The sequence below is a fragment of the Colossoma macropomum genome, unplaced genomic scaffold (assembly GCF_904425465.1).
Source record: "Colossoma macropomum unplaced genomic scaffold, Colossoma_macropomum, whole genome shotgun sequence".
In the NCBI taxonomy this organism is placed as follows: Eukaryota; Metazoa; Chordata; class Actinopteri; order Characiformes; family Serrasalmidae; genus Colossoma; species Colossoma macropomum.
Window position 1 is genome coordinate 23,963,465 of NW_023494807.1, and position 12,002 is coordinate 23,975,466.

Genomic DNA, 12,002 nt, shown 5'->3' on the forward strand with positions numbered 1-12,002 from the left:
CCTCCCCTGGTAAAATGAAGTCAGTTATAGTGTTTAAGTGTTAGTGCCAAGTTTTGAACCAGATTCTAACAAGGGATTTGAGCAGACATGTTGTCACGATTGGTTTGGTCATTGTGGGGGTTTTAATATGCAGAAAAGGTGACACAGATTGATCTTTTTTGACCTTTTGAAGGTTCCCTAAAACTGTGGGGGGATTCTGTAAGCAACCATCAAAACCTGTGAGTCAGAGACAGTCTAGAGATCGAATGTTTGTGAAAATAAGTGTGAAAAAGAAACTGACTGGAACACAACTGCGTCTAGGACGTGACTAATGACATGGAGCCTTGATATGACATTACCACAGGAAAAAAAAAACCCACTCATACTGAGGCAGCGGCCCAGCGAGCATGCTTCCGTCAGCTTTGAGTAAGGACTCACGTGGGCTGCACAGCCACAACCTACTTTTTGGGTAGTGTATTGCACATATGAGCCTGTGATGTGTTGAAACGTTTCTAAAGCTGTCATAAGGACAATCTGCTGTGAGCACTGGTAAGACAAATCATTTGGATTCATATTTCAATGAAAAGAAATGTCAGTTGTTTGATTGCTATGGACAAACATACATTCTTGAGTTGAGTTAAAAGAGTATGTTAGGATTTTTCAACTTAACCTCTATCTGCTGCATCTGTACTGTATTGTTAGCTCAACACATTTCCCTGGACTTTTTAAGGAACAGAAAACCTGTTGACTTCAAAGATGTTTGTACTAGAAGCCGCTGGGCACTTGAGCCTAGTCAGGCTTGCTCTAAGTACAGGGTCGTCTCGCAGGGGTCAGATCTCATCTGAACATCTGGGGACAACCATAAGAAAATCTGGGCTAAATGTGGGTGGGAATATAGATTTATTAGGATGGAAACAAATTGAGTGTGAAATTTTGAAACCGATCCAATGCCTCTAAAGCTCAAACTAGGAGGTGATGGTGCGCTCGTCAACATGACAACAAGCCAGTCTTTGTGTTACTCGTTCATGAGTGGGAATTCATAATGTCATTTAAACATGGTGGCACCCATAAAGCAAAATAGCATTTCTAAGCATTTTTTGAGTTTCTGTTTGTGTGTGCTATGCTAATTGTGCATTATGTCAATTAACACAGGGCTATCCTTGGACAATGGTGTGATTAAGGCCTTCTGTGCAAGATTTTAACTCAAACTGGACGCATTCATGTCAGTTTTTGACACTAAGTTAGTGGTGAATTGGCCTACACTGCAAAAAATTGTATCTTGTCAAGTGAAATGATCTTAAATCTAGTCAATATATCTAATATTTCCCATTTTGAATGGTTGTGCACTTATTATAAGATTTTCTAGCTTAATTCTAGACATTTTTAATTTGTTTTAGGTAATTTTATCAAGTAAAATTATCTCACTATACTGGCAGATAACTTTGCTGGTTTCAAGCTTGTTTTTTTTAAATCAAGCCAAATTATCTGCCAATACAGTGAGATCATTTTACTTAATAAAATTACTTAAAACAAGTAAAAATGTCTAGTAATAAGGTAAATTATCTTAAATAAAGCTAATAACACTCTCAACAGGAGAAATATTAGATTTACTGACTATTTGTAAGATCATTTTACTTGACAGTATATTTTTTGCAGTGTGCATTTACGTTTAAAATAAATCAAGCACTAACAGTTGTTTAATTTAAGTGTATACACTTTTAAGTGCTTTTTATATGCACACAGCAGCTAAACAAGCACTGACTTTCTGTGCTTTTTCAATAATACATGGTAAACGACCTCAATCAGGTAATTTACTGATGCTACACAGTGGGAAGTTGGAAATTTTGAGTTGGAAATTTCCAAACCCACTGTGTCACGAGTGTAGCTTATGTTCATGAATGTAATGTAAGTTAGCATGGCGGAAAAAACTTCAAATAAGCTTGTGCTACATGGGCAGAGAACACATTACATATGGTAAACATTTAAAGGGAAGATTGAAAGTGAAATAAGGAAATACAATACAAACTAGCATTTGTTACACTGTATTTTAAAGAGAAACAATTTAGTATGATTTAGACTTTATGTTGATGGTTTCTAAGAGGTCATATATGTTACTGAATAAAACTGTTCACCTGTGTGTTTTAGGTTTTCTACTCAAGTTACACAGTTTAATTCACCTGTAGGCAGAATACATCAATGTAGTGATGTAAATACAACAGCATTGAAAGTTAAAGTATTGTTTCCCATGCAACATTGAAAAAGTGCTGAGCTTCCAATTCATTGTGTAATGCTAATTTAATCACCACTTTTGAAATTTGAGGCATTTTACATTTAACATACTACATTTTTACATATTACATTTAACTTCAGTCTGTTCAGCTTTCCCAATTTTGGAATCATCTAGAGCTTCATCATCCTGGACACATCTAAGATTTCTTCATTTGTTACAGCTTCCTGCTGATCAAATGGAACCTATGAAGTTGTAGAGCCTTAACATTATCTTGGAATCATTCCAAGGGATCTGCCACAAAATTGGGTTTTTATTATTGAAAACAAACTTTTCAGTGGTGGAGATATTATCAACTTCATATGTAACATCTGTTAGTGAAATCTGTACTGCTGCTGTTTAGTGTGCACTTACTTTGAGGCCTTCAGTCAGCAGGTTCTTCAACTGCTGTCCAGCTTGTTCCTCTGAAATGGGGTGGAAATTGCACCATTTTAAATCTGTAGTGTTATATATAAAGAGAACAGAGAGGGAAAGTGATGCTATCCTGGTACTTGTTGCTTGGTATAATGCTGTACATCACCAGCCACCAGCAAGAACCATAATAGATGTCTCTGAGGTTTTACCAACTTAAATAAACTGAGCTACATTATGCAATGAGTGACTTATAGATTGTAGAGATAAATCAGTTTCTCAACTGCAGCCTTAGAGGCCCAAATACTCTCCACAGTTTCATGTTTTCTGCACGATTTCGAGCTACAGTGTGTAAGTGATAGCTAAAAATAAGCAATATGATAATAATATGTAGATTAACATTATAGCTATACATAACGTGACAGTTCACTAGATGAGCTGTATGTGAACATGTTTCCAGAATGAGCAGATGGCAATTTTTTCCACATGAAAACTATATTTACAAACATAGTTTTTTGTCACACATGAACTATTAGCTAAACTGCCCCCGTGGCTTCTGCTGATACTGCTCTGTTTCATCTGTATCTGTAAGCTTTCAGAGAACATGCACAAATACAGATGAAATGAGCGCAGAGTATCCATATCCATGTTCATTGAGCATAAATTAGCCTTTAGGACATACCAGTTTAAACACTGTCTTACTAAAACAAATTGGTACAGTTTTTTATTTCCTTCATCAAACTGAGAATAATATGACATTGCAGAAGTTCACTTTTTTTTTTTTGTCAAGATATGTGTCTCGCTTTTCTCTCTCAGCAACAACGGCAGCAACCATTACTTTTTAAACGACAAAACAAGGTTGATGCTGTAAATCGTTAGTAAATCTGCCCCTTAATCTCAACCCATCATAGACTGAAGACTAGACTGTACATTTGACATAACAGCCTCAAACACAACAAGATTTTACCAGCATTTCCAGTTGTTTGGGTTCAGCCTGTTCTGTTCGTATTTAACGCTGCTTAAAATGAGCTGCTTTTACTGCTAACTGGATGTGAAATGTCCACTCAGTGTAATGAAAATAGTTTCTTTTTGTTTTATGTCACCTGGCTAAATTATTTCCATAGATAAATACCCTCATCTCCAGCCACAGCATGTTTAGCCATACCACTACACAGGCGGGCTCCAACTTTTTATGCAACTTTTTAGTTGTATGCACACTGCACACGTACAAACTTCAGCACATGCGAGTTTGAGCTTAATGCGTCAACTTTTGAGTTGATTTTTGATTTAGGCTCACCTGTGCGAGAACAGGTTTTTACCTGAGTGTGAGATTTTTTTCATTGATGTGTGCCACTGGCCTTCAATGCTAAACGACACAAAACAAAATGAGTCATTGTTCGTCGTAAGAAGCCTAACTAGCCTGCTAAATAATGAACCTCTATAGCTGTGAAGTCTCATGGTTTAGTTATGAACTGCTGGTTTACCATATAACATTTCATGATTTGCTGTGGTCTCACAGCAGTGAATGTAAATCTCAGGGCTCAAAAGGTTTGTTCTCCACTACGCTCCTCAGCATTATGAGCCAATACAACACCATCAAATTAAAGCTGTGTGTTGATTTCATGCTCTTGCATTTAAACAGGCTACTACAATGGATGCTAAGCAAAACAACCAGCAGCTAAATTACCCTGTTTTCCATCCAAAAAACCTCCTGAATGGAGCATTTCATTTGATTAAACTGAGAAGTTAAACATTCGGTATAGCTTGGAGGTGTACTGGAAAGATGGTGACATTAGGGTTGTTTGACATTACAGTGCAGTGGAAAGCAGCCTGCACACTCGCACTGCTAGTGATGAACATTCTGGCTCTTTTCAATGAGTCAGACAAATCAGCTCAGCTCACCAATAGGAACTGACTCTTTGGGCGTCAAAACTTGGTAGTGTTGATGATTAGCCATTGCATTATATTATAAAGCACTATTTTAAAACATGTAAAACTATGTAAAACAGCCATTCAACAAACAGACATGAAGGCCAAACTTACAAGAACTGCTGGTACAAAGACTTACTTCGTGTTAACTAAGTGAAAAACAATAATGACTCTGGCTGATAGGTGGAATAAAGAAAGTTCATGATACGTTTGTGCTTGTAAAGCTCATATTAAGCTTGTCACTGTTGTCGGAACAAAACCTTGTATCTCCAACATTAGAGCCTTACATGGGAAGGGAAAAACATACTTTACTTTTAATGTAAGTCAATGGAGCCAGATGTTTTTCCCAGTCATTTTGGGTCATTTCTGTTGGTCCAAACATCATGAAATTGACATACAATGTAAAGGACAACAGGTATTTTCAAATTAGGTCAAAAACTGAAAAACAACAAAAATGGAGATATGAGGTTTTATTCTGACAGCGGCATTGTGCTCCTGTTGATTTCAAATAAACATCACCTGTGCTCCTCGGCAAAAAGCATAAACTAGTATCCCGTTATGTTAAATGGACACTTATAGTGCACATTTGAAGCTAGCCTATGCTAGCTTTGCTCATTCTATTGTGTAGTCCTGTAAGTGAGACCTGAGTAAGTTTTCTTTGTGAATATTTTTTCTCACCTGAAAAAAAAACTACATCTAGCCTCACATCTATTCTCGTCTTACATCTGCCTGTAAATGTTACCACATTATTTCAGTTTGCATGTGTGCCGTCAGTATCAGATGATGTGGTTGATTTAAGAAAGCCCTTCTCTTTTTAAGCCATGTTGCACACCTCTGATAGCTCTGTTGAACACCGTGGTATTTCATGCTATCTGCTGCTGCATGCATGTTATCAGATAACTACCACATATCTGAGTGACCCAATCAGGCAGTAATGGTTGTGCTCATTTGAAAACAGCTGGATGAATGATGGCCGACTTCAAACATAGCATTCTATTAGACATGTGAAGGATGAAAAATGTCATGGCATAACATGACAGGTCCAAAAGAAAACATTCTTATTAGGAATTATTTACAGATGGGCGACCAAAAAAAAATATGAAGGGCCAGATTCATAAAACTCGGTGGTAACAGCACTACACCATGCAAAATGTGTGGTACGGTAACTACAAGCTACTCATAAAGTCATTGTGGTGGTGCTGAGTGCATCAGGGTCCTTTTTAAAGCTTTGGTATTCTCATCTGTGTCCTGGGCAAGAGCCAATCAAAATAGACATGTTAACGACGTCATACACTTTAATGACCCACACCAAGTAAAGCTCTGGCTGGCTGCCAAAACAGACTCAATGAAAGAAATGCGAACAAAGAAAGTAAAACAAAACTCAGTAACAGAGCTATGAATTTTAGACTAAGAGTTGTTTGCAAATAATAGTAAACTGTTCCATAAAGCTGCTTTTACCTTTCAATCAAAGAATTTCTTTTTAATCGGAAAATGGTATTCAAGTTATATTTAGCGTGTTAGATTTCACTCATTACAATTGCAGTAAAAATTTTTACTAAAATTAATTAAAGTTTAACATGGGATTTTTTATCATAATAAAAAGTTAAATTGACACACTGAACTTCTGATTACTCTGGCAAACCATTTAGCTTTTATTCCCATCTTTCTTCATCTCAGGAATTCAATTTGTGCACAGTAAAATCAAATCATTCCACTAGTAAATTTTAAATTTCAACTAAAAATTTAGGTTTTACTTGCAATAAATTAATTTTCGTTAGTAAAACTGACATTTTCACATGTGTAAACTAAATTCCTTTGTAAAATCCATTGTAAATTGAAAAACAGGAGTAAGAGCTTGCATTAGAATCAATTTGAACATGCAGTTAGAATCTCAACATGTCAAAATAATTCTTCACTTATTTGGATTACACGTTAAACCTGCTTTTAACACCCAGGAGGGATTTGCCAAACATTGAATTTGATGCAGGAAGAAGAGGCTGTTTTAAATATAGTGCCAATTAAATCTGCAAAATCTGAAAATCTACTCAAGCAGATCCTTGTGTAGTCCTACAGCAGCAGTTACAAGCCTCACTGGGTCAAAAAAATTGATTCTGTTTGTTATGAATTGCTAACAGGATAAAAGATAAAAGTGCATAAATGCCTCACAATATGCAAGAAATCCTTGTATATGAATATGCTGTTATGGTAGTTACTCTTAACGTCATGGTAAATCTAGTTGTGTGTTTAGTAAATCTGGCCCAAAGTGTCTTAATAAAGTCTTAATTACCACAAGCTATAAATGATAAAGTTTATGTTAGTATTTCTCACTTCAGTGGCCTTAATAGACAGCATGAGTACAAATGTGGTCTGACAAATGGTGGGAGACCAATTTCAGGTGGCTAAAGCCTACATACAGCAATATAAACTTTAGTAAACAAAGAATCTCTACAATTACACTTATAATAATGATTTCTCATGCTTTATGTATCAGAATTAAACCACAAGAACAAATAATACCATGAACAGAAAAACAATGTCATACATATTCAGTATAGAGATTAAGTTGCCTATTACAATGGCATTTTATTTCTGTCTGCATATTGACAGTAATGACAAATATGATGATAATGAACAAGAAAAATCAACAAACAATCATAGTGCAGAAAAGAGATGTTGAAAACGATTCCAAAGTAGGTTAGTGCTTCTTTCTTTTTGTCATTGCTGTATCTAACTAAACAAAACCACAATCTACTTCGAGTTTTAAACTGTAACTGACAGAATAATAATTGAGCCCCTCCAACAAAATACTGTACATTAACCATTCCACCCATTTTGGATTATTAATTATTTTGTTTAGTATTTTATTTTCTACAATGCTGTACTTTATTAACACTTTAGTGACCCCTTAATTTTGAATACAGGGCATCAAATGATGCCACAACATAAGATTTTTAGAAAAAAGTCACATTTTTTCATTGCTAGGGCTCAATTGATATCTGACAGCTCTTTTGCAACTCAGTAGCCACGTTTACATGCAGCCTAAAAATCCTTTAGTAATCTGACCAATAGCCTGATTGGAATACAATACGTCAATGTAAACACCTCAATCGGAATAGACATCTGATTGAGGCTATTCGGAATACAATTACTATTAGATTGAACGAGGTGGGTAATCCTGTAAATAATCCGTTAAATAAAACAATAATAACCATGTAAATGCCTGTATCCGATTACATTCCCATTCGGAAAGTTTAAGCACGTTCTACGCATGTGCGTTTGCGTCATAGCGAAAGTTCACAACGTTCTGGTCTGCAGAGGAAACGTAGTTTATACTTTGAGCTTAAATGACGGCGGTGGGACAGATGTCCAGCTTATGTGTCTCAGAACACGACGTCTTCCTCTTGTCCTTCTTTAATAAGTACATGTGAAGTATGTTTTCCTGAGTCTGACATCATTTTAAAGTAATTAAAAACACAAGCACTGCTTATCGCTGCTCCTCTCATGCTGACTGGACTCACGTGATGCTCGTTGTCATGGTAATGTCTAAAGTAAGTGTTACTCTACACATGTGTGTACTTTCTGATCAGATTACTTGTAGTGTGCATGTAAACAGATTTTCCATCAGATTGTTGAGTAGAGTGAGAATATAAACACCTCAATTTTAATCTATAATCGCAATTTATTCAATCAGATTGGCAAAAATCTTTGCATGTGAACACAGCCAGTTATGTATTTTTTCGACAACTCCAAAAATTTCTCGCATGACTTTCTGAAAGAGGTTTCTAAACATTTGCACCACCGAGTGACTGTTTATACTGCATATATCAAGTTATGGCCCTGCTTGTTCAAGATGCTGCCGTTCCACAGCTTAGTCTTTCTGCTGATGTCATTTCAAAGTGACAGTTTTTTTTACTGCTGCTGTTTCTTCTAACTCTGCTCTCCGCTCTGGTTGCTGTGTCTCAGGTCATGGACTTAAACTGCAGTGTGGTGAACAACAGTGAGGCTGCCCTCATTCTCTTCCAGCAGGTGGGCTACACACCTGTGTTTGCTGTGGGCCTGCCCCTCAACATCTCGGCCCTCTGGTTCTTCTTCCGAATCCGCCACTGGACGAGCACTCACATCTACATGTTCAACCTAATGCTCGCTGACTTCTTACTCATCCTCTTTCTGCCCTTCCGGATATTTGACACCTTCTGCCCCATGCGCCCTTCAGAGTTCTGCACATTCCTCATATGCGTGCATTACAGCAACATGTATGTTAGCATCTTTACCATCGCCGTGATCAGCGCCCACCGCTTCATAGCCATCAAGTTCCCCTTGCTGACCAAAGCTTTAGAAGCCAGGAAAAAGGCTATAGCAAAAATTGTGTGTGTTCTCATCTGGATGATGGTGATGTCAATCTGCACAAGTTTCCTTGACAATTTGCGTAAGGACAAGTTGCGGAAATGCTACGTGCACAGAGCAGATCGGCAACTGCAGCTATCTTTCTTACTGGTTCTGGAGATTGTTGGCTATCTTCTGCCGATAGCCATCATCACAATTTGCTCCACACAAGCAATCTGTACGATTCTGAAATCAACAGAGGCAGACGGTAGCCTTCAGCAGTTTGAGAAGAAAGACGTCTTAGAAAGGAAAAGGATAGTGGCCATAATCACAGCAAACATGATTGTTTTCATAGTTTGCTTTACTCCCATCCATATTAGTTATCTGGTGAGTTATCTTTCGCCACATGAGCCTGGAAAGGTTAAATTTAGTTCTGTCTTTTATGAAGTCTCTGAATGGATAGCAACAACCAACTGTTGCCTGGATTCTGTGGGGTATTACTTGTTGTTGAAAAAGGTTTTCAGAGCAAAGAGTTAGCCTGGCTTACTCAACAAGGTATAACACATCTGTACTAGCATGGATCAGGAACAAAAATTGGCATTAGACTTTTATACAGACCAGCCTACCACAATCAGACAGATGCCAACCATCCTTGTACCCCTCTTAAGTGTATGCTTACTTGCCATGCTGTTTTTTTTTTGTTGTTGTTTTATTTTTTGGGTAAATTCGGGTTGGAAGGTTGTATATTTAGGATGGTTAATATGACTAGTAAATATGACTAAACTCTGTTCGGGTGCTTGTCAATAGATATGCCCACCACATGGAAAAGAAATCATGGCGGTGGCAGTTTACACAATTTACAAGAGGGAAAATTGGTATTTACCAGTTTCTGACTCCTCTTGACCGCAGTATAAGACAAAACAAATGAATAAATATTATGATACTGTAGCTTAAAATCACAGGAGACCCTTCTGGATCTCACTGGAACATTCCGGCTCCTCCCCCTCATTATCCTTAACACCTGTTGAATTGAGTGACTCTGATTCTGTTTTCATGTCATTTTAGCCGTGTTTCCAAGTGTGCCTCATTAGTTCTTCTGATTTTTGACTTTGTTAATGACTGGTTGATGCATTTGCCTGCATTTTGTTTATTTTGTGATTCCAGCCTCTCAAAATTAATGCAGTGTTTATTATAATAATACAAAAAAAAAACAGACAATACATTTTTTGTTAATTAGTTAAAGTAAGTTTTATTACAAATGAAAGTAATAATGAACATGATAACATAACTAACTGTGTTAAATTTGAGAACAAATGAACTGACAATTCTACTGAATGGAGAGCTGAAAGAGTCGGCTCTTATTTGTAAGCTGAGCCAATTGACCTGATAGATCTTATGATGCTGTAGTTTAAAATCACAGGAGGCTCTTCTGAAAAGAGCCAGAGTGCCCATCACTATTTTCACTGGTCACTTTGTTTAGGCTATTTTACCTTGTTTGTAGGTAATAAACAGATGGGTGACAAATTAAAGGAAAAAACAACTTTGTGTCTTAGGAAGGGGTTGGGCCACCATAAACATCTTGAGTGTCACTTATCATAGATTCCAAACTCTCCCATAGGTTTGCAATTAAGTTGAGATCTGGGGACTGCGAGGGCCATAGCATATGGTTAACATCAATTTCAAACCCCTTAGTGACCCTTTATGCCCTGCAGAAGGGAGCACTGTCATCCTGGAAGAGACCAAGATAGAAATGTTTCATCATAGAAAAAAGACGATGATTTGCCCCACAGCATAATAGAGCTACCGGGCCTCCCTTCAGCTGTCGGGGTCAAGCAGTCAAGCATGTACCCTTCTGTTTTGGAGTATCCCACATATGTGCTCACACACTTATGGCGAATACACTTTTTCCACATCTCAGTGTGGTTGTTACATCACTGAACTCTCAAGTGCATTTGTCTGTGTAATGAGTTAATGCCCTGCAGCCCTACTATAATGTCCCTCTCTGTGTAGTTGTGGACGAACTGTTCTTGTGTGATCATGTCCTGCCTTGACATTCTCAGTCACCTGATGAAGGAATAGCTGCTGTTCTGTTTTTTCAATTTTTGTACCTATCGCACTAATGCACAAGCATCACACTCACCACATGCACACTTTCGACCACAGTTTCCAGCTCTAATGTCTTTCCCACAGATCTAAATGCAGATGTCACTTTAGTCACTGTTTCTATTGACATACTAGCCAGTTGAGCAGTGTTTATAACTAAGGTTCAGCATTTTAATACATGCTGCAGAATATGCAGTATGCAGTACACCTGTCTGGAAGCATCTGTACTCATTAAAGTCCTCCACTACTTTACTCAGGTTTTTCCTTTAATATGTAACCCCTCTGTAGTTTGGCTGTGTAACAAACTATTACATAGCTAAGAGCGCCTAGCTATGTAAGGTGAATAAGTGAGGAGTTAAGTACTCAAAGATGACCATATCAGCTGATCTCTTGGTGGCCATGATGGTCATAGCTTCTTTGCACTTGCACATTCATGAGGCTGCATGAATACTATGTAAGAATGAATGTATCCCTTGTTGTTTGTTGTGGTTTACATATATACGCTTTATCTAATTTACAGTTGTATGCAAGTTTGGGTGTCCCAGGTCAAATTACTTTCATTTAAAATGATTTCTAATGATTTTCTTCCGTACATTTTAATGCGCAAGTACTGTTTACTTACTGACCTTAACATACTGTGAAAAAAACAAACAAACAAGTGGCCTTAGCAAAAGTTATGGCATATTTAATTTAATTTAATTTAATTTAATTTAATTTAATTTAATTTATGTTTTCCCCAATATGTTAAACTTAGCAAATAAATATAAATTATGCAATAAAAAATGCAGAAAAATGCCATATTTATGTTTGTTTTCCATAGTGAACGTGTTAACTTAGGAGTTCCCAACCTTTTACAATGTAACAAAAGCTTTCATGGCCCAAAAATATAATTAAATTGCATTGAATGTAGCCTGTGCAGTTTCACTTATTGTATGCAACATAACAACCCCCCCCCCTCCTCCGCCCCCCAACAATCCTTAAAATATCTGTTTGTAGTTATTTACCTATGATGGACGTTAATTCCATACAA

General features: G+C 37.1%; 1 protein-coding gene across 1 annotated transcript; it reads left to right on the plus strand.

Moving 5' to 3' along the window:
• Positions 1-455: 455 nt before the first annotated feature.
• Positions 456-10,429, plus strand: gpr35b (G-protein coupled receptor 35 b). The gene is made up of 2 exons (XM_036556329.1): positions 456-528; positions 8,510-10,429. Exon 2 carries the CDS (start codon positions 8,513-8,515, stop codon positions 9,404-9,406), a length of 894 nt encoding a protein of 297 aa, XP_036412222.1. The 5' UTR covers positions 456-528; positions 8,510-8,512; the 3' UTR covers positions 9,407-10,429.
• Positions 10,430-12,002: the final 1,573 nt, after the last annotated feature.

Coding starts and splice junctions, on each gene's coding strand:
- gpr35b (XM_036556329.1), top strand. CDS start 8,513: ATGGACTTAAACTGCAGTGTGGTGAACAACAGTGAGGCTGCCCTCATT.